Source organism: Oryza sativa, chromosome 3 (assembly GCF_034140825.1).
Source record: "Oryza sativa Japonica Group chromosome 3, ASM3414082v1".
NCBI lineage: Eukaryota > Viridiplantae > Streptophyta > Magnoliopsida > Poales > Poaceae > Oryza > Oryza sativa.
Genome location: NC_089037.1, coordinates 31,331,909 through 31,358,070, shown reverse-complemented (window position 1 = coordinate 31,358,070; position 26,162 = coordinate 31,331,909). Strand labels below are relative to the sequence as shown.

The 26,162-nt window shown below is 42.4% G+C and overlaps 2 protein-coding genes and 1 long non-coding RNA gene across 4 annotated transcripts; 2 read left to right on the top strand and 1 right to left on the bottom strand.

Moving 5' to 3' along the window:
- The first annotated feature begins 5,683 nt into the window (after window positions 1-5,683).
- Window positions 5,684-6,445, top strand: LOC136355856 (uncharacterized). Its single transcript, XR_010740380.1, has 4 exons — window positions 5,684-5,744; window positions 5,837-6,086; window positions 6,177-6,242; window positions 6,333-6,445. It is a non-coding gene; the product is annotated as an uncharacterized lncRNA (long non-coding RNA).
- Window positions 6,446-16,568: 10,123 nt separating this feature from the next.
- Window positions 16,569-21,721, top strand: LOC4334067 (magnesium transporter MRS2-I-like). Its single transcript, NM_001418712.1, has 11 exons — window positions 16,569-17,022; window positions 17,460-17,489; window positions 17,972-18,086; window positions 18,968-19,089; window positions 19,842-19,916; window positions 20,361-20,588; window positions 20,664-20,708; window positions 20,863-20,907; window positions 20,988-21,017; window positions 21,289-21,408; window positions 21,496-21,721. The coding sequence occupies exons 1-11, from the start codon at window positions 16,765-16,767 to the stop codon at window positions 21,580-21,582; spliced, it is 1,155 nt and encodes a 384-aa protein (NP_001405641.1). The 5' UTR covers window positions 16,569-16,764; the 3' UTR covers window positions 21,583-21,721.
- Window positions 21,722-22,581: 860 nt separating this feature from the next.
- On the bottom strand, window positions 22,582-24,145 carry LOC4334066 (two-component response regulator ORR41-like). Of its 2 annotated transcripts, XR_003241416.2 has the most exons (5): window positions 23,955-24,145; window positions 23,710-23,865; window positions 23,449-23,568; window positions 22,775-22,968; window positions 22,582-22,678 (listed from the first exon to the last, which is right to left on the bottom strand). XR_003241416.2 is itself a non-coding variant. In NM_001418713.1 (4 exons), exons 1-4 carry the CDS (start codon window positions 24,006-24,008, stop codon window positions 22,915-22,917), a joined length of 384 nt encoding a protein of 127 aa, NP_001405642.1. In that variant the 5' UTR covers window positions 24,009-24,139; the 3' UTR covers window positions 22,595-22,914. The 2 variants fall into 2 exon arrangements, 1 of the variants encoding a protein (NP_001405642.1); NM_001418713.1 differs by having other exon boundaries at window positions 22,595-22,968; window positions 23,955-24,139.
- Window positions 24,146-26,162: the final 2,017 nt, after the last annotated feature.

Below are 26,162 nucleotides of genomic sequence, written 5' to 3'. Positions count from 1 at the left end.
CGAATTTTTTTTATTTTTAATTTTTTTTATTAAAAGTTTTACAAAAATAATTTTCCATTTTGAAAATTGGCGGAAGTAGTCGCCTACCGCTCTCTGGGAGGGCGATTTTTAAAAATCGCCATCGCAGAGGGCGGCGAAAATGACGTGGCAGACGGCCGTTCGCTCTCGGGCGACGGCCGTCAACGAAGTTTGCAGGCGGCCCCCTTGCCACCCTCCGCTACGACGATTTTGTATTATGCGGGGGGCCGCCTGCAAATGGGCGGCGGGGGGCCTGGAATTTTGCAGGCGGCCCCCTTGCCGCCCTGGGGGAGGGCGATTTTGTACTGTGCGGGGGGCCGCCTGCAAATGGGCGGCGAGGGGCCATGGAATTTTGCAGGCGGCCCCCTTGCCGCCCTGGGGGAGGGCGATTTTTGCCTCCCCCCTATAAAGCCCAGTCCCCCCTCTCTGAAATTTCATTATATTCACTAAAAATCCAAAAAAAACGAAAGAGAGAGAGGGGAGGGCAGCAGAAGGGGAGCGGCGAAGCCCTGCTGGTTCGCTCACTTCATCACAGGTTTGCTCCCATACATCTTTTGCATTTGTACTAATATGTTATGTTTGAGTATATATGTTGCGTTTTAGTTTTAGTTTCATATATTTTAGCATATCTGTAGCACACAGCACATATGTGTAGATCCAGAGCATAGAATATAATAGTATGAAATGAGACATAGACAGTAGTGTTAATTGTAAGATGTAGTTTAGTTTGATTTGGAGAATGTAACCTACTTTTAGAATTTTGGAGAACAATATTGTAGAGAATGTAACTTAGGGCGTAGTACAGAAATGCGAGGTTAACGCAGTTATTGTTTTCATCAGGCACAATGTCAAATAAGGTCACATTTCAGATAGTTCACGGTGAAGGAAATATTAGATTTGGTCCAGATTGTGTTGATCTGTCAGATTTTGTAATGACATCTAAGGGCATCGATAGGCCTGTGGAGAGAACATTTCAGTCAATTTATAGTTGGTTGTTGAGAGGATTTAGAATAGACCAAGAAGTCTACACAATGTCAGTATCAGTTGTAGTGAGTCGTGCAACAGAAAGTTATTTTTGGGAACTAATGCCGATGGACAGCACTGCTGCTTGGAGACGGTATGTGGAAATGGCTTTTGAACGGTCATGGCCCCTCGTTATATTTGTGTCGGTACAAGAGAAAGATATAAATGTTTCAATGCAAACCGAAGATGTAGAGGGTCCTATCAATGCAGGGGATGTTGTTGGACCATCGATGCAAAATGAGGAAAATCAACCAAGGGAGGAGCAGGCCATGGGCATGGCGGATGAGGGGGAGAGAGTCGGTATAATTGTTGATGAAATGGAGAGGGAAGATTCGGATAATGAGGAAGCGGACGACGACGCATCATCCGATGAGGAAGGTGATGTAATGGCCACTGATTGGGCAAATGAGGACTTCTCTAGACTTGTTATATCAGAGGGTGATCATGTACCCTGGGAGTATAAGGAGAACGAGGTAATTGAGGGTGCAAGGTATGCTCATAAGGATGAGATGAAGGAGGCGGTGAAGCATTGGGCAGTTTCCTTGCAGAGAGAGTTTAGGGTGGTCAAGTCAACAAATTATGTGTATGAAGTAAGGTGCATGAAGGAAGATTGTCCGTGGCGTGTCCATGCATATAAGGGTAAATGGAATGATTATTGGAAAGTTAGCATTGTGACCGAGCACAAGTGCTACTTACAAGGGGTGGAGAAGTATCACCGAAACATCACTTCAGCTTTTGTGGCAAGTGAGATGTACAGCAGTGTTGTTGGTAACATTGGCTTTGAACCAAAATCAATTATTAGGCACATCGAGAACAAATTCAAGTACACCATAAGCTATGCAAAGGCCTGGAGAGCCAAACAAAAGATTATTGAGATGAGGTATGGCACATTTGAAGCTTCTTATGATAATTTGCCTCGTTTGTTAGCCACCATTGCCCAGAGGAATAATAATACTTACTATGACCTACATACATTTACATCGGTTGATGATCGAACAAAGAGTGTGCTGCAAAGAGCCTTTTTCTCATTGGGTGCTTGCATCAATGCTTTTGTGCATTGTCGACCTGTTCTATGCATAGATGGAACTTTTATGACAGGTAAATACCGAGGTCAGATATTGACAGCAATTGGGTGTGATGGGAACAACCAGGTTCTACCTATGGCTTTTGCATTTGTAGAGAGTGAGAACACTGAAAGCTGGTACTGGTTCCTAGAGAGAGTGCATATTGCAGTGGTGCGTATGAGGCCCAACGTTTGCCTTATACATGATCGTCATGCGGGTATGTTGCGGGCTATTGACTACTTGCAGAACGGTTGGGATGAGAAGGGACTTCCACCTAAGTGGCCTGATGTTCGGAGTCGGTGGTGCATGCGTCACATGGGTGCAAATTTCTACAAGCAATTCAAGAACAAGCATCTTATGGAGCTCTTTAAGAGGCTCTGTGCACAGAACCAAGAGAAGAAATTTAATGAGTTGTGGGACAAGTTGGATGAGTTGACAACGAAGCAAACAGATGAGCAATCTCGCAGACCACAAGTTGAAGGTGACGAGCCTCCCATACCTCTTGGTGCATTACATGATGACCCACCAACAATGAGAAGGAGGTCAGGGTCGTCCATCAGAAATTTCACTCAGTGGATTGAGAATGAGCCTAAGGAGAAGTGGTCTCTATTGTTCGACACCGATGGATCTCGGTATGGCATAATGACAACCAATTTGGCAGAGGTGTACAACTGGGTAATGCGAGGAGTTCGGGTACTTCCATTGGTTGTTATTGTTGAATTCATCCTTCACGGCACGCAAGCGTACTTTAGGGATCGATACAAGAAAATTGGTCCGTCCATGGCCGATAACAACATAGTGTTTGGCAACGTAGTGACAAAGTACATGGAAGATAAAATCAAAAAGGCACGGAGACATAGAGTTGTTGCTCAAGGCACACAAGTGCATCGGTATGAAATAATGTGTGTTGATAGGAGCAGGCGTGGTATCTATCGCAAGCAAGCCGTGCAGGAATGTGTCTTGAAGGCGGATGGTGGATGTACCTGCAGTTGTATGAAGCCGAAGCTTCATCACCTTCCTTGCTCACACATTCTTGCTGCTGCCGGTGATTGTGGCATATCTCCCAATGTGTACGTCTCAAATTATTTCAGGAAAGAAGCAATCTTTCATACATGGAGTGAGGAGATATATGGGTTCGGGATCTCAGGATCTTACACAACGCTGAGTGCCCAAGTTTTTTATGTTCCAGATCCATCTAAGTTAAGGGTGAAAAAGGGTCGACGCCAAACTAGACGCATCAGAAATGATATGGATGAGTCAGAAGCAGGTGGGAGGACTTTACGCTGCAGCAAGTGTGATCTGCGCGGCCATACTTACAAGAAATGCCCGAAGAATGCAGAAGTTCCAAGCGGCGCAGATGCTAGTCCATCTGGACATTCAAGTGATGGTAGGCGACCACCTGGTGAAGGAACAACAAGCAGGCGCGCACGGCCAAGGCGTCGTCGCGCAGCGGGCGATTCCATGGTGTAACAATGCTATCGATTTAGGAAATAAAATGCTGTTGTGATGTGATGAGTGTTCGGACTAAATACTTCTATCGTGTAATTTCAATTGAATGTTGTTGTAATGAGTACCTCCGACTATTGTTGTACTAGTAGTATTGCGAACTATTTGGTGTTGTATCATAATGTTATCGTGATGAGTGTTCGGACTAAGTACTCATATCGTGTAACTGCAGTTATTGTTGTAATCAGAAATATTCCGTATGGTGACACTTTTGTTTGTTTGTACTCTTGTTTAATATGTGTTAGTAATTCGCTTATGAACATTTATTACTTATGTTGAACTAATTATTTATATGTTTCTGATCAATCTATTTGATGCAGGTATGGCGTACGACACACCGGCGCTGTTGAACCGTGGGATTGACAGGAACCACCGCTCGTTCCTGTCAGCAGTCGAGGGTGCACAGCTCGGCACCTTCCGTCCACGCACGTCGCGCGAGTGGTTGCGTGTCGACCCCCGTCACGTTCCTTGGTACGCGTATGTTCACATTTCAACTCAACTTTGCTTTGTGTTGTACTTATGTTTGAAGTTTGCTCTATACAGGTTGCGTGCGGCAGGCCTTCTACCACTTTGTAGGCTTATTGAGGCGGCGGCGGACGACCGTGACCCAGCGAAGCGGTGGGATGCAGACCGGTCACTCCTTGCCGCTCTGGTAGACCGCTGGAGACCTGAGACGCACACGTTCCACCTTCCCTGTGGGGAGATGGCTCCGACACTGCAGGACGTGTCGTACCTGCTCGGGCTACCGCTGGCGGGAGCACCAGTTGGTCCCGTGGACGGTGTTTTTGGGTGGAAGGAGGATATCACTGCGCGCTTCGAGCAGGTGATGCGCCTTCCACACCTAGAACCGGCCAACACCCTTCCTCCGTACTCTACAGTCGGGCCTAGCAAGGCTTAGTTGCTCCAGTTCACTGTAAGTAAATAAGTTGTTATTATCGTACATGCTTATTTGCGATCAACAGAGTGTTTTGTACTAACATTTCATTCTTAATTGTAGGCGGACCTTCTACACCCTGACGCTGATGATTACTCGGTCCGACGCTCCCTTGAGGCGTACCTGTTGTGGTTGTTCGAGTGGGTGATGTTCACTAGCACCCACGGGCACGCTGTGGACTTCCGGCTGGTCCACTACGTACGGTCCATCGCGGATGCTCAGCCACAGGACGTGCCGCAGTGGAGCTGGGGTTCTGCCGTGCTAGCAGCCACGTACCGTGCCCTCTGTGAGGCGTGCACGAAGACTGACGCGGGAGCGATCATCGCTGGCTGCCCTATGTTGCTTCAGCTTTAGGCAGCCGAGAGGTTTGCCATAGGTCGACCAGTGGTGGACAGCGCACCCTATGGGGTTGGTCGCAGTGCGCAGTGGCCAGAGGACGGTCCCACGATGGGGACTTACTGGTGTCGACGTGGGGTTAGTGCAACTTCGCTGCGTTATAAGTTTATCAGTCGTCTTCTTTTTTTTCTTCACATAACATGTCTAATTCCGATCATGTTTATTGCAGCGTCGTTACGCTCACGTCCAGGTGAGACGAGGTTACCCGGACTTAGTGTTCGAGTTTGACCGTCTCCAACCGAGCGACGTCATCTGGGAGCCGTACACAGAAGAGGCCGTCGCTGCGAGAGCACCGCTAGGACTTTCGTCCTTGTGCACACGCGACCAGGCTTACTGGCTCACCATCCTGCCGATGGTGTTCGACATTTTCGTTGAGCCTCACTGCCCGCAGCGTGTGATGAGACAGTTCGGACTTAGGCAGGTGTTTCCGGGCAACGTGCAGCCGACCGTCCTCCCTGCCGACCACTCATGAGTTCGGATTGTTCATTTCTAAATTTTTTTGATAATTACTTCATCGAGCCATATAATTTACCTCTCTTCACAGGTTGACTCGACGGGGACAGCTAGCAGGCGCACTTTGGGCTCCACGTGTACAGCAGTACGTTGACGACTGGGTGTTAGCTACAGAGGAGGTGATCAACGAGCTCTTCCCACACACGGAGGAGAACTACCGTGACTACCTTCGCTGGTACCTTCCTCGCACTCGTGCGCGTGTGACCTTCACTCCAGACGCCCCAGAGCCGCATGTTGCCGCTGTCACGGACGCGTATCCCACGCACCGTGACCGAGACTACTTCGTGGGGGTACGTCGAATTTGTATTAGTTCTTACAATTATTTCATTTATCTTGCATAATATAGGACAACTACTGAATTTTTTATTTCCATCTTGCATAGGCTGATGCCGCACGGGATATCAGTGCCGATATCACCGCAGTCCAAGTGAGGTTGAACAGAGGTTTGCACTTGACTGACGTTGAGCAGAGGGTGACCTTCGACCGGATGCAGGAGAAGATGCGTGCGGTCATGCGCGTCTTCTCCTGTCGCAGCGCCGTGGACGTCGTACCTCCAGCTGGTCCGGTACAACCACGGCCTCGCGCGCCTACCGTCGGAGCAGGACCTCGACCTACGGCACCTGTTTCGCACGGTACTGCTCAGCCCAGAGGTTTCTTAAGTTTTGTTTCTGTTTTTGTACGAAAACATCACCCCGTCGTAACTTGATGTTCCATCCTCGCAGGACCTCGTTTGCCTTCGAGCGCCCCTAGCTTCGGAGCAGTGCGACCTACAGCACCGGTTTCGCACGGTACAGTTCAGCCTAGAGATTAGTTCATTTTTGTTTCAGCTTTTGCACGAATATGTCACCATGTTTTAACTGCACGTTTCCTCATCGCAGGACCTCGTCTGCCTTCGAGCGCGTTCGCAGGCACGACCGGCGCTTCCGCGAGCTCCGCAGGGGCGTTCGCCACCTCTTCGGGCGCGTTCGCCAGCTCTTCCTCTCACGGAGCGCCCATCCCTCGCCCACACGGTACTTTACTTTTTATTAATACTATTAAATACCTGTATGAAACTGATGGTCCTTGTCCAGCAGGATTTGCAGCCGGGATCTTCGGTACTGGGGCCTCTTCGTCTCACGCCGGTAGGACTGGTCCTACTAGCCAGTTCTACGACGACGACTTGCACGGTGCACACCACCACGACGTACTAGGCTCCTCTCAGCTTGGAGGAGCTCCAGAGGCGCACACTCAGGAGCAGCCAGAGGTCACACCTGTACAGGCAGGACGGGTTGGCCGTGCCGTACCCCCGGACCGACTCACGTACTCCCAGGGGCACATTAGGGCGCAGGGTAGGAGGGACAGGGGTAAGAGGCCTCGTCAGTAGTGTTCTACCTCTTCAGTCCTTATGTGACCGTTTCTTTTGGCTTACAAACTTGTAAAGCAGTACTACTTTTGCTATTACTACTGCAGTACTACTTGTGTTTGTCTCGTCTACATAGTTCTTTTCATTCATATGGTGCTAGAACAACTTATGCTCACGACAACACACTTTCGGCGCTTCACGGTAGTGTCAGATCCAGTAGCGCGCACAGGCCACAACAGCACACATGAAAAGCGGCAGCTCGAGTTGTCACTATCAACTTTCGGCGCTGCCTGTTGACATAAAGTGAATCACGCCCACGCGTGATCGTCTTGTCACATCTAATGAATAATGTATCTCATTGAGTTCACATATATTGCAGTGAAAACGACGCTATATAATTGACAATCTGAAGGCAACCTCTTCATATCTTCTTTCCCACTAGCACACAACACACGAATAGTACTTGTGTTTGATTTCGATTGAAGCCTATTCATTGGTAATACGTAATCTAGATTTGAGATTATGTAGAACATTCTTCACTACAATTTTACATTTTGGCAGCAAACCAAATATGATCAAATGCAATTTTACCTTACCAAATATTTGGTAGTGCCAAAACTTGCTTATATTTTGGCACTAACAAAATATTTGTACGGTAACATTCCAAATAGGCCCTAAAAAATAATAAAATTGTATTTTACCAGTCTTGGAGATTTTAATCTTGTATAGTTTTCAATATAAAAAGATTTGATAACTATTGATATTTATACAAAAATATAAAGCACAGTATAAAATCGCCCTCCCCCAGGGCGGCAAGGGGGCCGCCTGCAAAATTCCAGGCCCCCCGCCGCCCATTTGCAGGCGGCCCCCCGCACAGTACAAAATCGCCGTAGCGGAGGGCGGCAAGGGGGCCGCCTGCAAATTTCGTTGACGGCCGTCGCCCGAGAGCGAACGGCCGTCTGCCACGTCACTTTCGCCGCCCTCTGGGATGGCGACTTTTAAAAATCGCCCTCCCAGAGGGCGGTAGGCGACCACTTCTGTCAATTTTCAAAATGAAAAATTATTTTTGTAAAACTTTTAATAAAAAAATTAAAAATAAAAAAACCTCTCGCGACTCCCCGATCTCGCCCTCACCCCTCCGCACTCGCACGCGCGGCGGGCGGCGGCTGATGGCGACGAGGCGGCGCGCCAGCAGCACGGGCGCACATCAAAGAGGCCAAACAGTCAGAGGAGGGAGGACGGGAGAAGATCCAAGGCGGTGCGGCACAATGGCAGGCCTAATTTGTTCAGCCTCACCTGCTAACTTTTTCTTGATCCACTCCTGCTTAATACTTCCTCCGAAAAAAAAAAACGAGACTAGGATTGAGTAAGGCTGAGTTTAGTTCCAAACTTTTCTTTAAACTTCTAACTTTTTTATCACATCAAAACTTTTCAACACACACAAACTTCTAACTTTTCCGTCACATCATTCTAATTTTAACCAAACTTTTATTTTTGGCGTGAACTAAACACACCCTAAGATCCAAAATTCTACATTAGGTAATTGTCAACTCCACTTGTCTGAAAAGGCCGTATAAGAAACTGGCACATGCTAGTCTGCTATAGCAATTTTCATACTACTACAGTACTACTGTATAGTTCTCATTGCGTTTGTTAATTGCGCCTGTTAGGTTTGAGTTTCACGCGGGGTTTTTCCACGAGCAATATCGTGTTTAGTAGTTAACTAATGACATTGGCATCCACTTGCAAAAACACATTTAGTTACGCCAAGTGCCATCTAGGGTCAACTCTCCTTTTTGCAGGGTACATTCTCCCGGTAATTAATTAAGAAAAGCCTTGCGATTTTTCTATGTCACTGTTGGTGTTGATGGAGACGTCGTAGAGTACATGATGACGCTCTATCAGATGGGGTCAACTGTTGGTTAACTAGCCTGAAGTGTCATACCTGGACCGCTAATCAGTGGTGGAGGCATCAACCATGTATACATACCTCATCCCTCAAAAGAAAATTGTTCTACTTCCTCCATCCCATATAAAACCTGACGTTTAAAGGTTCTACCGGTGTCCCATAAAACATATTGTTTGAGCAATTTTATGGTCATTTGTTTTAAATTTTTGAATATGCTAATGATTGCTTTGCCATGTGTAATTTTTATGGCCATAGCTTTAGTGTGTAGAGATATATAGGTATTATTCTTATTGAATGCCTTGCACTCAGTGAAGTGACAACTGATTATTAATAAGTAAGGACAACTTGATTATATTTTTTCTTCAAGCTAATTTGCTTTTGAAACCTTAAAGTGTCATGTTTTGTGGACGGAGGAAGTACCTTTTTACTAATGTCCTAAGAAAATATGGCTTGTTTGGTTTGATACCAATTTATTACCCTACAAAAATTTTGGTAACTTCAATAGTAGCAAGTGTATGTTTGATTTGCTACCAATTTTTATCCATAATAGTTCAAATTGAATACTACCCAATTTGGTAGTGTCCAATTTTTCCAATGTTTTAGCACTACCAAGATTTTGGTAGGGGAAAAATTGGCTCCAACCAAAGAAGCCTGCAGAAACAAATTTGATTAAAAAGTGGGATCACCTGTCTAGTCTAAGTCATCTGGCAATAAGCTTTGAAAGAGTTCATTAATACTCGCTCCGTCCTATCTTAAGTGTAGTCATGTGTTTTCATGTCAAACGTTTGACCATTCATTTTATTTGAAAAATTTATTAAAAAATCTAGAAAAATGAGTAACACATAAAGTACTATTCATAATCTGCCATCTAATAATAACAAAAATACTAATCATAAAAAATTTCAAATAATACGGCCAGTCAAATGTTGGACATGGAAGCCCAAAACTGCACCGGAGGATGAAAGCCCAAAACTGCACTTTAAATGAGACGGTGGGAGTAGTATCTTGCATGCAGGGGTTCATTATAACATGCTGAGTGCATGTAGACTCAATGAAATGACAAATTTAGTCATTTTAACCTGAAGCTAACTAGCTTAAAAATCTTAAAGCGTCAACATTTTTGGAACAGAGGAAGTACATGTCAATCTAGCTCATCACCCTGATTGCTTGTAGTGAAAAAAATGGATATGAAATGATATGGTTTTAATTGTCTGTTGATTTTTGCATGGTCTATTTTATCTGGAAAAAAGGTAACATTAGATAGGTTTTGACTAACAGCTTACCAAAATATAAGTTTATTTCGCATATACAAATTTATACCAATCGATTTTTCGGAAGAAACCTTTGAAAAGGACATTGAGTTTCTACTTTTATTTTTTAAAAAGAAGAGATCTGATCTAGAGTAATTTACAAGAAAAATCAGGCCATAGACTCTTACAATTGTACAATTAACTGGAGAAAAAAAAGGGAACAAAACCACACAATTGTACCGATTGATCCATATCTTATAGAGTTGTAAAATCTGACATAGAAAAAACGCCAGTGGAAAAATATGACAAGTCATAACTATTACCGTGAAATAGACATATCTCTACCTATTATAAAAATTTAAAATGTTTTTGCCGTCATCTTCGTACGTCGCAAATCTGTCATCCGTTCAGATTCCTAAGCATGTTTGTAGTTGGTTCTTTCCGTGCAAGGTATTTTAAGCCGCTAATCGCTCGTGTATATCTCTTCGTCAGTCCGATCCTTATCTGTATTCTTTCCAAAAACCACAGCCCAGTATATTAAGCCGGTACATGTTGCAGTCAAGCCCACGTTTCCAACGTCCCACGTCACGTAAGGAAAGAGCACACCCGTGTATCATGCAAAGCTGCTTCTGATCTATCGCTATATTCTGCCTCACGTACGTACATGCATGTACATCTGTTTCCTATCGATCATTATATCTGAAAACGAATTTGATTCACACACAAATTAATAATGTGATATATATATATATATATATATATATATATATATATATATATATATATATATATATATATATATATATATATATATATATATATATATATATATATATATATATATATATATATATATATATATATATATATATATATATATATATATATATATATATATATATATAGTATGGGCTCCAACATCATCCACCGTTTAAGTGCTTTAGGATTCATGCTACTTAAACCGGATTATTAGACCTGTTAGCGGGTTAAACCCGATTAGATGTTTCCATTTTTACTATACCCGCAGGATTGCATGCATGTACTAGTGAAATACTATGAATCACTGACGTGATTAACTCCCATCGTTTCCATATAAGCTTCCATGCACGTACTTAATTTCCATTTGAAATATTAATGTGATTGTGTGATAATTCATTTCCAAATTTGACATGATATTGAATCAAATCAACTAATTTCGATGTAATTGATTTATTTCCATCAATACCGATTTATACTTTCTATTCTTTGTGTACATATACACTAGTAGAGATGGCATTCCATATTTTACATACTGTTGTTGTTTCGACTCCATGATGCTACGCCGCCGGACGACGTCGGCGAGATTCTCCGTCGACAAGCCGTTGCATGAACGGACGTGCCCGAGCTTCTTCGTCGTGGGCTGCTGGTTGTTCGCCATATCCGACGACGCAGCCAGGCCTCCACAAATCTTTGTCGCTAATCTTCATGAGCACGTCGCTGGTCGTCCGCAAGCCTCGTCGCAGCCACGATTGTTGTATGCGACTCCGTCCTCAAGGCTCAAGCTCGTTCCTCGCCCCACGAAGTAACTGGTTGCCACCTTTTTCAGGTACGTCAAATCAACTGGAACATATAAATTATCGCTTGTATTTTTTGGATTTTTTAGGTACCAATGATTATTGTTCGTATTCTCTGTGTGTATGTACAGATGATTTTCTATTTTTAAAGGTATTTTAGTAACTGAATCCATGTGAAATCGATCATCTGGAACCCAAACAAACATGATTATATTGGATGATTGTAGGTAGTGATATCGGTGTTCATTTCCGCTGATGGTTTGCATGTGAACTAGCTGACTGAATTCACCCCTCGATCACCACGTAGACGCAGTTCGGCTGCTTCCTATCTGCCGCGCCTGCCATCTCTCCATGTCCTCATCGTCGTCATGGAGATCAATTGCCTCGCGTTTCGTTCCCCATTGCAAGTATGTTCCTATCATCATAAAGCAGGCTTCTTAGTTTCAAATGCATAGGTTTTTGCAGGGAGTTTGACATTTGGTTCTACCTGTGTTTTGTAGGATGATTATGTTATGCAAAATTCTAAAGAAGATTAGATGCTCTTTCATTCACCTGTCAATTGTCTGGACAAAACAAATGATCATTAATCCGATGGTAGAGATGTTCAACAATTTTGGACTTGCTGAACAGGGTTTCTCATCAAGACAATTTTGAATGAACAAGTCCGATTTCCAGAAGACCGATTTCTTTTTTTTTCTTCGACAACCTAGCAATTTATCTAAATTTTCACATCTACCCCCAAATTGTTCTTTGGTTTATTAATTCCAACATAGTTAGGTTAATTTCTCCTTGTAACTTGATTTTCTTTTTGTGTATATACCCTGTATAATAATAATAAATTTTTAAGTAATCCCTCCGGTTCTATATTAATGAGTATGAAAAATTAAATAGGGTATATAACCAATTTGATCGATTGTGAAAAAATAGCTTATACCCAATTTAAGCAAGTATGAAAAATTAAATTGGTGTATACCTAATTAATACGATTATATAAAAAAAGACTTCGATTAAATCGGGTGTATACACAAATTAAATGAGTATGAAGATTTAAACGTGTATATACCAAACTTAATCGCTAACAAAAAATCGGGTATATACCTAAATTAATCGATAACCAAAAATCGGGTATATACACTGGCGTAGAGATAAACATAGTTGGCTTTGCCTGGTCTCCAAAAAAATGCTATGAGAAACGAGCATACAATTCATTAATTCTTTTCAGTTTTAGTTAAAAGTAGAATATGGTTATAGACTTCTATGAGAAGGTATATTTGTCACATACTTAGCCCTCGGAGATATAACCAATATACGGGTGAAATCCTTTTTTATAAAAGAATTAAGCAGAAGACCGATCTATAGGTTCTATACTCCATACTTTAAATAAATTTAACTATAGTTAAAATAAACCATGCAAAAGTTCTCATTTCTATATATCTAGCGTATCGAAAAAGTATATGTGTACACACACATATATATATATATATATATATATATATATATATATATATATATATATTCACGCAGTGATATAACCTATCGAATTGAAAGCAATTTTATTAGCTTATACCCTGACACAGTAGGTATATTATACATACACATAACGATACATAGCCAGATAAAAATAGAAGATAGATTATTCGATGGTCATGCAAACTATAATTTATTCCATGGTCATGCAAACTAATAAGGAGTGTATATATTACATATATACACCGGTACTATGTATATACCTACACGAATGTCACACCCGTAGCAAACTATATTACATATGTACATCGCGGTACTATACATATAACTACAAGAATCTATTTCATGCCATATACGTATCCACATAAATAGGGGCAACTACTATTTTCACAAAACAAACCGGTTATATACCTATATAACTCATAGCACAGAGAAACCAAATCATTTGTGAATAATGTAGAATTTACATTTATACCGGAAAAACAAAACATTAATAAATACTCTAATTATTTTTTCCTTGGCCGGCTGTGGGAATAGAATCTAGGTATATATTCTAATATAATTCACTCCCGTGATTTTAAGAAACAAAAACAAAACAGGAGTACATATACTTTATATACGTTATGCATACCCAAAATTAAGGATTATGATTTATCTGTTCAAATGTTTCCTTTATTTGCCATAATTATGTAAGTAAATCAAAGGGCATTAAATACGGCTTAATTAGTACAATGCATGCGCCAGTTTTTTGAACAGGGCATTGCACCTTCCAAATAAGAAATTAAATACGGGTGTAAACCCGTTAATCTTAGAAACACATCAATCTCCTTGATCAAGATCTCATCTAACGGTTTACACTCATGGAGCCCATACACCATGCTGCCCCATTTGGCCATCCTATATATATATATATATATGCATGCAAACCAAAATTCAACTTTTACAAATTATAAGAAAAAAATTCCAGTCATCAAATCTCTACTATTATAAAAATTGAAGTTGTTTTTGTCGGTACTTGTATAAGTCGGTTTTTAAATTCATTCGTTTTTGGAAATATTTATCCGTATTTGAGTTGGGTTTTAAGTTTGTTCGTTTTTGAAAATAAATAAAGAGTTGTATAAGAAATCTCTTTAAAATAAACTCGCATGTTAACTTGATATGATTTTCTAGAAAAATATATATCCAAGCAAATTCTTACAATGAATTCTTAGAAAAATATATTTCCAAACGAATTCTTATAATGAACAATAATAAGATTAAGATAGCCTTCACTCATTACAACGCACGGATGTTATGAAAAAAAAGTATGATATGATAAAGTACGGTCCTGAATTCAACATCTTCTAGCCTCCTTAGGTGACAGTATTTGGCTTAGCACTTCACGTTTAGCGCCAATCCAGCCACTCCAGGAGGCGACCGTTCTTTTCTTCTTCGGCTGGGAACACGACGTCGACACACGTGTAGCATACAGCATGTCAGCATGCGTGTCATGCACTGCTCCCTCCGTCCCAAAATATAAAATTTTAGAATTAGATAAAACATTTCATAATACTATAAATCTGGATAGGTATGCCCACTGTCCTAAAATATAAGAAACTAGAATCGAATGAGATATTTTCTAGTATTGCATGCCTATTCAGATTTATAGTCCTTAGAAAATGTTTATTATATTTTAGGACTAAAGAATTTTTTTTTTACCGGAGATTTTCATGAGGCTTTTGTTCTCGTGGAATCCTCTCTCTCAACTTATCTGTCTGTGGAATCTATGCTCCTGCCATCTTTGTGCAGAGACGTTGTTCTCAAGCTCCGGTGAGAGTGATGAGTCGACGTGCACAAGCTGTATCTCACTTTGCTTTTGTCACTGGAATCTAGTAAGATCCCACGGTGCACGGACCGCTTGGCTTGGATCTTGTCTCAGCTTTCCGATGCCATGTGTTAACAAGTACTACTACGAATTTTCCCTGTATCAATTTGTTTACGGTAAACCCAATGTCGTGCCAGAATGACTCCTCTCATCCTCTGGTACTACTACGTGCTTTCGTCATGGCAAATTTTTGCAGAATCGACGGCGTCTGAGATGCTGTACATATACGGTACACCCTCCTTGTTGTGAAAACAGATGTAACACATAAATTTTATGGAAAAAACCACAGACGCCAACCGGCAATTATCACTATTGAGGAGCCGATTATAAACGTTCGTAAATAAATTTATGGTTTCTATGTCCGACGTTTGACCGTCATCTTATTTTTTAAAAATATGATTCTTTTTTTAAAAGTCACGCATACAATATAATCCATGTTTTATCATCTAATAATAATAAAAATATTAATAAAAAAATTAAATAAGACTGATGGTCAAATGTGGGGGAAAAAGGAGCTTATAAATGAATGTATTTCGGGACAGAGGCTGTAGTTAAAATCAATTCTTGTGATTGCACGCCGCGGCTATCATCTCATCATTTGTACCCGTGACATGGATACGCGATCCAGTACGTACGTAGTACGTCGCCAACGCCGGATGCAGGAAAAGCTGGCGCCGCACGGCGTGACCGCGCGCAGCGGTGCGTACGTACGCGCGCGCGCGCCGCCTCGCACCGCTCTCCGCTTGGCCCGGCGCGCGCAGCCGCAGGCCGCAGGCCGCAGCGTGCGTACGGCGAGGGAAGCAAAGCGTGGACCAACCGAACACACGGGCGGGCGACTCCGCTCGCCGCTCGGCCTCGCCCGCGCGTCACGTAGGTACGCATGGCAGATTGGCAGCGGCATCGTATTCGATCTCGCCCCCACCGCGTCGCGTCGCCATCCACCCCCAAAGCATCCCGCATCCCGTCGTCCCCCGTGCTCTCTCTCTTCCGGCTCGATCGGCGAATCCACGCGAGAACTAACACACACAAAAGACACATTGACCCATCATTACTATACTAATCACTTTCATAACCTAACCTAAATCAGAGTTACTCCTCCGTTTCATATTATATCCCATTTTAACTTTTTACTAGTAAAACCTTCTCAAGTTTGATAAAATTTATAGAAAAATCTAGTAACATCTACAACACCAAATTAGTTATATCAAACTTAACATTGAATATATTTTAATAATATGTCCATTCTGTATTAGAAATATTATTACTCCATCCGTTCCAAAATATAAGTATTTTTAGAATATTGACAAATCAAATATTTTTAACTTTAGCTATTAATAGAAAAAAAAGATCAATAATGTAAAATTAATGTTATAAGATTTATCATTAAACAAACTATCATAATATGTAACTCTTTTTATTTAAATCATTTGATATTGTTGGTCAAATAACATCTCGGAGACTGTGTCAGATTCAAAAGATGCTTATATTTTGGGAGGGGGAGTATTTTTTTACAAATTTAAAAATATTTGACTGGAGAAAATATCAAAATAACTTTAATGTGAAACGGACGGAGTAGTTAACAACCCAAACGCACCGACCGCGACCGGTAATCTCATGCATCCATCCATCCGCTGCATCTGCAATTCTGCATTGGCAGCATCTCTTCTCTTTTCTCTCCTCCTCGCTGTTTCGCACGCACGCACCGCACCACGCCGCCGTTTATCAACGACTCCTTTTTACCGCAAAGGTTTCGTTTCCTTTTTCCTCCCTCTCGTCGCGGCCGCACCCCGAAGCGGAAGGAAGGAACTCCGAGAGCGCCATCCATCCATCAGCACCACCGCGCGCGGGGGGCGTAGTGGCGGCGGCGGCGGCGGGAGTCGCCGGGGAGATGTGAGAGGGAGAACGACGTGGGGGCCGGAGCGGAGATGGCTGCGGCGGTCGTCGTCGCCGGGGAGGCGGCGGCTGCGGCGGCGGCGGCGGGGGCGGGAGGGAAGAAGCGCGGGGCGTCGAGGAGCTGGATCCTGTTCGACGCGGCGGGGGAGGAGCGGGTGCTGGACGCCGACAAGTACGCCATCATGCACCGCGTCGACATCAACGCGCGCGACCTGCGCATCCTCGACCCGCTGCTCTCCTACCCATCCACCATCCTCGGCCGCGAGCGCGCCATCGTCCTCAATCTCGAGGTTCGCGCCCCCCAATCCCCCCGCCCGACTTCATCCGGGATTTTCGGTTCGATATGCGATGGGATCGTGGAGCGCCGGATTCGTGACGGCGAATTCCCGGGAATTATTACCCCCAATTTCGCATGTTTTTTAAGGATTTGTTTTCGGTGGGGCGGATTACGTTGTGATTCATGCTCTGTCTTGCTGTTGCGCGTAGAGTCAAGGTTGTACTAGGTGCACGTACCCGACTGATTCCATGATTGCCTACCTCATCCTCACGAGGACGATTTGATTGAACGGGTTTCTGATCCAAGTGAAGGGAGCTAGCGAATTGATACAGCTGTTTTTTTTTAATGTTTGAACACTGTATTTTAATGATTATTACGGCTCTATCGTGGTGATTTCTAACGAATTCCGTGTTTCTTCCTGCTGGAATTTTCCTTCGGTGGGTCGAGCAGCATATCAAGGCGATCATTACTGCTGAAGAGGTGATGTTTAATTCCTTTCCCCCTTCTGATTGTTTGTCATGTAAGAAGGTTCCATTTGGGTTGGGGGGGGGGGGGGGACTATGTGCACAATTCAACCGTCTCTTCACTTATTGGTTAGCTATCTATAATGTTGAAATTCTCATCAGGTGATTGGGGATTATATACGGATGCAGCACTACTTTGGAGTTTTGTCTCAATTTCTAGGAGTTGCAGGATGCTCAAAGGGGAATGATGCATAGTTTTCTGAACCTATAGCTCCATACAATGCTGATTTTCTAGGCTTCTGTCAGTTTAAGATTAAATTTGTTGCCACTTTGAATAGAGTACAATATTGCAGTTGTCTCAAGTCTGTTTTCTATATAATAAACTAGGGGCTATAGTTTATAATTTATATAAAACTGTGAGGATCTTAAATGTCATTTTCATAGATGCCAAGCGATGCTGGTGGTAACTCACAGTAAATGTTTTTATGCTGTGCTCAGGTTTTGCTCCGGGATCCATTAGATGATAATGTGATTCCTGTAGTAGAGGAGCTCCGGAGACGACTTGCACCTTCAAGTGCCACTCAACATGATGTGGAAGGTGCTGAAGAAGATGGTAAGTTTGGCTTGTGATTCTTTCTGAACTGCTGATGTTCATATTGGCAACACGATTCTGTCTGTATGATGTTTGTTGTGGTAACTTTTAGTATATGTTTCTTCCTTGATGGTGAAATGCCAATACCCTTTTGATGTCAAGGAATTGGACAAAAACAACGCACAACATGTTTTTAAGAAATATGAAAGAATTCAAAAATATTAATTGGCCGCAAAATTCTTTATTGGGTTGCGGCCACACCATCCTGTTGTATTCTTCTTTAATTTGTGTCCTTTTCAGTTGGACATTCAGTTGAACAACGCGACCTGTCACTCCAATAGAAAAGTCCAAAGCATACAGTCATGAAACATAATTATTATTCTGCGATGTCTATTGGACTTTCTTGCACTAGATCAATATATTATGTGTCAGTCTATATTGGGATTTTGTCTTAAACTGAGATTTTGGGATAAATGAAAGAAATTTGAAGGACCCTGATATGGATTCAACTGGATTCACGAGCCATGACTAAATTAACACATCGTGGTGGGCATATAAACACAGAAACTTGAGAATAATAACATTGATCTATCACTATATGAGGACTTTCTGACCCTCTACAGAATAGTATTTGTTTGGTTTAATTTAGTCTACAGTATGTAATACATATTACAATTGATGTGCCATTTTATAACCATAAGTTGATCCCCTTGCATCAAATTGACTTGGAAACTTTCTATCTATCCTATCACTCCATCAATCAACACTGGCTGGTATGCTGATAAAATCCTACCAATGTCTAACAACTGTTGTGGTTGTTTTGATTGTAATATTCTATTTGTTGTTTGTGAACTCCATCAATAGTTTGTTAATATCCCGCAATACAATTTTATGAACTCCAGAATCTCCCTTTGAATTCCGCGCACTGGAGGTTACTTTGGAAGCCATTTGCAGTTTTCTTGGTGCACGCACTACTGAGTTGGAGAGTGCTGCTTACCCAGCTTTGGATGAACTGACATCCAAGGTGACTGAATATATGCTTACCATACTGTATTCCCTTGTTATGAACTTGATTACTCCTAGAAACATGATATGTGTGATTTTATTTGAAGCAACAAGCATAATATGTTAATTGCTAGATGAACTAATTCCCCTTATTTTTCATATGTGAAATAAATATATAATTGGGTACTTGATTGGTAAAATAATGCTTCCACATCATATTTTACTTGTACTATAAACTGTTCAATTACAATTTATAAATCAAATTCTGATTCATAGGTTGTGCTAGTAACATTTTTCAGTAGGAATTTTTGCACAGACTGACCAAATTCATGCCACAGCTGTTACCTTGATTCTTTTCTATAGCTCAAATGTCCATATATGTTTCACCATCCATATAATGCCAGCAACTATGTGATAACTTAAGGTTAAGAAATTATGATATCTTGCAATTTACTGATGTAGTGAGCATATACTTGTCTGAACTTATGCTATTCACAATTTTAGCAGCATAATAGTGTAGTTTGCCCAAGAAGTGGAGTGCTGTATTATTGATTTCCGTTTGTCGCCAAACAAAATTGTAGCTAAAGTTGCATTAAGTAATTGTACGATGAACAGAAGTTACATTTGAGAATTGTATGGCAAATCTTCACAGCTATTCCTTGAAACTTCTATGCTTATCATATAGCCATTATAGGTCTCTTAACTACTTGTTACATTCTCAGCACATCAACTGCATTATGCATACTAACTTGATCTACTACAAACACACAGATTAGCAGCCGCAACTTGGATAGGGTGCGGAAGTTAAAAAGTGGTATGACACGATTGAATGCGAGGGTTCAGAAGGTCTGATTTCTTGGTTTGCTATTTGACACTACTGAGTGCAGTTAATTAACTTTATATTTTTCAGATAATAGTCATGATGTTCACTGTATTTTTATGCCATATTCTCATCTGATTTCTACTTTTGTTGTGAGATTGTTCTGATAATTAGCCATATTAGCTGAAGAATCTGTGCACTTCTGACAGGCATTGCCATGCTTTTATCATTTCTTTGCTATGTCATAGCACGTACATTCTTGTATCCAGGGTTAGTTATTTTATAAACAGAATTAAAGAACCTCAATCATCTAGAAGAGCATTGGTAATATTATATACTATTCTATATTTGACAACATACAGTTCTGCTTTCTATTCTCTTGCATACTTGGTGTGTATCACCCGTTATTTACTAGCTTTTCTTGTTCATGCTTTCCTATTAGATCACAAAATGTTTGTTCTCTTTGCCAGGTGAGAGATGAACTTGAACAATTATTGGACGATGACGATGACATGGCTGATCTTTACTTGTCCAGAAAGTTGGCTGGGGCAGCTTCCCCTGTCAGTGGCTCTGGTGGACCAAATTGGTTCCCAGCATCCCCGACTATTGGTTCAAAAATATCAAGAGCAAGCAGAGCCAGTGCCCCAACTATACATGGAAATGAAAATGATGTTGAAGAGCTAGAGATGTTGTTGGAGGTCTTTTTTGTTTTTCTGCATCACAATGTCTTGTCATTCTCTGGCTGAGATACTAAAAGTTTCTTAAATTTGCAGGCATACTTCATGCAAATTGATGGCACATTAAACAAATTGACAACGGTAAGTTGAGGCAGCTAAGTCGAATTTACAATATCAAAATGGGCTAGCAAAACATGGCCTAAGGCTTTTGTTTACAACACAACATCGTTGAAAATTAATAGTACTCTAGGCTTTCACCCTTTGCTGACTGTATTTGTCTGCTATACTGTTTCAGCTGAGAGAGTACATTGATGACACAGAAGATTACATTAATATCCAGGTAACATTTCCCTATGATATAGCTGTGCACGGCATGCTGATCTTTTAATCTTGGCACTCACCTCATTACCTCTCGTGCAGCTTGACAACCACCGTAATCAGTTAATTCAGGTAATTTCTGAACTACAAGACCTCATGATTCTCTCTTCTTAAGTGCAAATTCCACAAAAATAGAATTGATTTCAAACTAGCATGCTGTTAAACCCACACTGAAATAAGCTAAATGTTTCATAAAACTTGGTTACCATTGATTCAGCTGATTGTGCTATTCTAGTTAGTAATGCTTGCAAGTATAAATTCTAGTAGTTATATAAATACTCTGTCATTGTGCCTCCCGACTTTCTGCAACAGTAATATAACTTGGATTTGCTTCTTCCTGCAGCTAGAGCTATTCTTGAGTTCTGGGACCGTATGCCTGTCGCTTTACTCATTGGTTGCCGGAATTTTTGGTATGAACATTCCATACACCTGGAATGACAACCATGGATACGTATTCAAATGGGTAAGTCAACCATTACAAAAGGGTCGTTTACCGTCAATAAATTGTGGCCTGTCTAACCAAGCTGTAAACTTTGTTCCTGCGTCACAGGTGGTTCTCGTGTCAGGACTTTTCTGTGCCTTCATGTTCGTCTCCATTGTTGCGTACGCACGGCACAAGGGCCTCGTCGGGTCGTGAACCTTGCCCAAACTGTAAATTTGAGCTAGAGCAACCTTGCGTATGATTAATCTCTTGTACCAAAATTCATCAGTATAAAATTGGGATGATGAAAAAGAACAATAAATAGGAAAAAAAAAGAGTAAATTCCAAAGAGATATATGATGCTTGTCTTCTTTACCCGTGGTTTGCCACTTTTAGGTGAAAAAGAGGCAAGCTGGTACCCTGGACAATTTTCTCGTCTGTCTCGCATCACCACATGCTAATTATTAATGCCCTGGTAACTTCAGAAGAAAGTGTTGCTACAAATGCATTCTTCCTTGCAGAAGAAAGCGTTGCCATTTTTCTGAAAGGTTTGTGGAAGACTTTTACCATGAGTTAGAAGCGAAATAACAGGACGAACAATTCTTAATGGGAAAAATCAACCAATCGCTTTCCCTTCTAGAAGTATTAAGGCATACATAAACATAAGCTAAATTACATTCGCGGGAGATTACCTGCGTTAGAGTTTAAATCTTGATACAAACAAATATATTACACATTCTCTATTTAAATAGACTTTAACAGGAATTTATATTTATCTAGATTCATTAATATCAATATAAATGTGAAAAATGATAGAATGACTTACATTGTGAAACAGAGTAAGTATATGTTATATTGTTACGGTGTTAAGTGTAAAGTGTTGTGTGTTTATCGTGTAATCGGAAACAAAGAAACGGTTATGAATGATTAATTGAGATCACACCGCGGTCTCCAACAGTTCGGTTATGAGTAGTATGATCTTGTCGATAGTACACACAAGTAGTATGTTCTTGTCGAACGTTCAGGGGATCGGAGATTAATTATGTGCAGTAACTTCTTCACAGTTAGAAAAATCAACTAATGCCAGTATCTATCATGGACTTCACAGGTCAAGCACAAACAGTCAAGATGGTGTGAAACTCTCTCACATGCATACGCAAGGAAGAAATAAAAAGAAGAGGTATTTGCAATTCCACAAGGCCGTGAGAACGAGCATTATGCATAGCAAATCTTCGTTTAAGTAATAAATCCTATCAATTCTGCCAAGCCACATTGCAAAAAACCTCTCCGATCCGTTCATATGATCGTTGCCCTATAAGTACAAAGCCAGATACAATTAAGAGCTGAGAAACTCATCATGATCATAGTACTTTGTAAGGTAGTTCAGACATATATACACATTACACACCTTTTTTTTTTCGGAGATTACACGCCTAAAATTTTGTTCCTAAACGCAGCATCATATATACTCCATAAATCCCGTTTATTGGAGATCTTGATCTAGCAAGGCATATATACTAATTAAGCAGTACACATATATATACGTCGTTAAGCAAGTCTAAATTTGGCAAGGATGACTCCCAGCTTCTCCTTGGACAGAGGCTGCACGCACAATAGAACAAATTAAATTACCATATTTCATATATTACACTTACAAAGTATATATACTCCCTTAAAAAGTTATTTACACATTTATGTCATGTATTCCTCCCTGCATGGAAGATTGTTAGGAAAATGTAACTACTATGAAAACAATTTTTATAGAAGGCTAAAATGGATTATGTGGGTCTACGGGTAGTGGGCCGCCTATGAAGATTATGTTTCATAGACAGCCTCTTTAAGTGAGCCGACTGTCATAATGGATCTTCGCAGACGGACAGTTATAGAACCCCTAATCACAAATATGCAGGCGGGTTATCGCGGCTGAAAATAGGGTTTGTTTCTAAAAGATCCATAGCCCTCACAGTAAAAAAGAAAGATCTTGTTTTCTAGTAGCGTGTGTGTGTGAGAGATGTACATATGAGACGGCATTCCCATGCCATTGCATGCATGGCTGTCCCTGCGCTGCGCGCAGGCTCTCACCTTGGACGTGAAGTCGTCGGCGCCGGCGGTGATGAACGCGTCGACGTCGGCGGGGAGGCCGTCGCTCGACACGGCGACGATCGGCGTGGTCACCCCCATGCCCCGGATCCGCCTCGTCGCCTGCACAACAACAACACACGCTAGCGCGCCGCCCGCGCCGCGCGTCAGCCGGCCACACCAGCCGCCAAATCGGCCATTATTTCATCCATCCATCCATCCATCCATGCGTCTCGTCAGAGATAGATCGATCGATGATCTCACCTCGTGGCCGTCCATGACCGGCATCTGCTTGTCCATGAGCACGAGGTCGTACGGCGCCGCCGCGTCCCGCACCCGCTGCACCGCCACCTCCCCGTTCTCCGCCTCGTCCACGACGTCGCCGCCGCCTGCCGCCTTCAGCGCCGCTCTCGCCACGACCTGCACTCACCACCAGCTCGATCGAGCCAGCCATTAACGACGATCTCTTAATCACATATTACTAGCTAATTAACTAAGCGATGAATTACCCTATTGATCTCCTCGTCCTCGACGAGGAGCACCCTGATCATCTTGCGAGCCATGAACTCTTACTCTGCTGCTCTGCCTGCAGCAGATCATTCGCCTAGCTGCTAGCTATATACTACTCATAGCAAGCAGTAATTAACAAAGCTCGATAGCTAGTAGCTAGCCTGGTTGAACTGAACTAGTAGTGGAAGATCATGAGGAGAGATCGCGCTGTCCCTGTTAGACGCGCTGGGCTTTCACGAAGTTGCATGGGTTGCGATCCACACGCGATCTGCAGCTGCTTGGCCTATTTCCTGCAAGAATCTCTCTACCTCCAAAACGGCAAAACGCAACTACGTGCCACGCCAGCCTTCCACACCGCCGCTGTCCGGTTTAACCTTTCATCTCTTACTAACAACGTGTGAACACACATTTCATACCGCTGAACGGTACGTTTCGTAAAAAAAATATTTTTATATAATATATAAGTTTATATATTATAAGTTTTTTATAACATAACTTCAATTTTATACTAACTCTGTAGTTTTACGATAACTTTATTGTTAAATCTGTAATTTTACGATACTTCACCTTAAACTTGTATATTTGTGATAAATTTAGTGTTAAATCTATAGTTTTGTTGTAAATATAGACACATATTAATCGTCGGTGTTTCAACTAATCGGTGGTTCTCTTTTCGTCAAACAAACCGTATTCCATCATTGCTGGAAATTGCACACTTCCGGAAGTTATAGTTAGGTTGCATTAATCGTTATCTTGGTTTGGAGGAAGATTTTCAATGCACGTAAAATTTTAAAAAAACTCATTAACACATAATTAATTAACTATTAACTATTATAAAATATTCTAATAGATTAAAGTTTGAAGTTGAAGAAAAAAAATAGAGTCTTAATATCTCGCGTCCACATTGTTGCGATTGCAACAGGGATATGTGTACACGTAAAACCGCTTACGAGCTTAGCCAAGCTTTGGGGTTGGTGCAATTGTGCAGAGATCGTGGTGCTAACATCGTCGATCGGACGGCTGGGGATTGGATCAGATCCACGGCACGTGATTATTCTTGCGGAATAAGTTCACCGGAGGTCCCTTAATTTAACGGCGAGATTTTTTAAGACCTCTTAACCATAAAATCAGAAATCTTCACCCCTAAACTATACAAAACCGTTCACCGGAGGTCTCTCGGCAGTATTTTTGCCCGATTTTACTGACGTGACATCCTAGTCAGCAATTTTTTTTTAAAAAAAGTACTTGGGCCCACATGTTAGCTGCATATTCTCTTTTCTCTTCTCTTCTTCGGAGAGGCGGGCAGATGCGGGTGCGGCGACCGGCGGCGGTGCGGGCGCGGCGGGGTGTGGGGAAGAAGCGGGAGAGGAGGAGAGGAGCGCGGCGGGCGGCGCGGAGCGAGCTGCAAGTTGCCACTCAGGTCGAGCTTGAGTAGCTGCGTGAGGTCGCCAATCGGCTAATGGTGGATGGAACCACGACGGAGCTCAACATCACGTCGGCGAACATGTTGCCGTCGAGGAATATCTCAGCCAAGGTGTTGCAGTTGGTCAGGTTGTTCAAGAACTCCCAGGCGCCGCCGTCATCGGTCGGCGTACGGCTCCGATGAGATGGATGCCCCGCTCCTGCGGAGCCTCCCCTCCCTGGGGTGGGCGCTCCTCTCATTGTCTCCCGCGCCCGCGCGGATGCTCTCCACGGCAGCATCCGACGCCCTCGTTGAGATCAAGCCAGGCGAGATAAGCATGGTCTCCGACATCCCCAAGGAGCACCTCCGCCGCAAGGTGCTTCTTTGGACTTACTCTGATTTATGTAGTGTCGATAGATTCGCTAGCCCTCGCAGACCCGTGTGGGAATCGCTCGAGATGTCTAGGTTTGGTGGGTTCTTTTGGTTGTTACTTGGGTTAGGGATAGAGCCTGGAGGTGTCGGTCGTGAACTCGTGGTACAGACTACAGTGCTATTGCTAGTTGATGTTCGAATCGTGGAGTAGATAGAAATGCGAATTCGGTGATGAAGTTTTACACTTGTATGGTTTGAACTGCGTTTAGAACTTGGGAGGAATGTGCTGGTCCGCGCGCGCCCACGTCGATCGGCTGGGAGCTCGCCACGGAACACGTTGTTCACGAGTGTGAGGCCTCGCAACGACGTCATGTTGAAGAAACTCGGCGGGATCTCTCCAGTGAGGCTGTTATGCGACAAGGCTAACATGCGG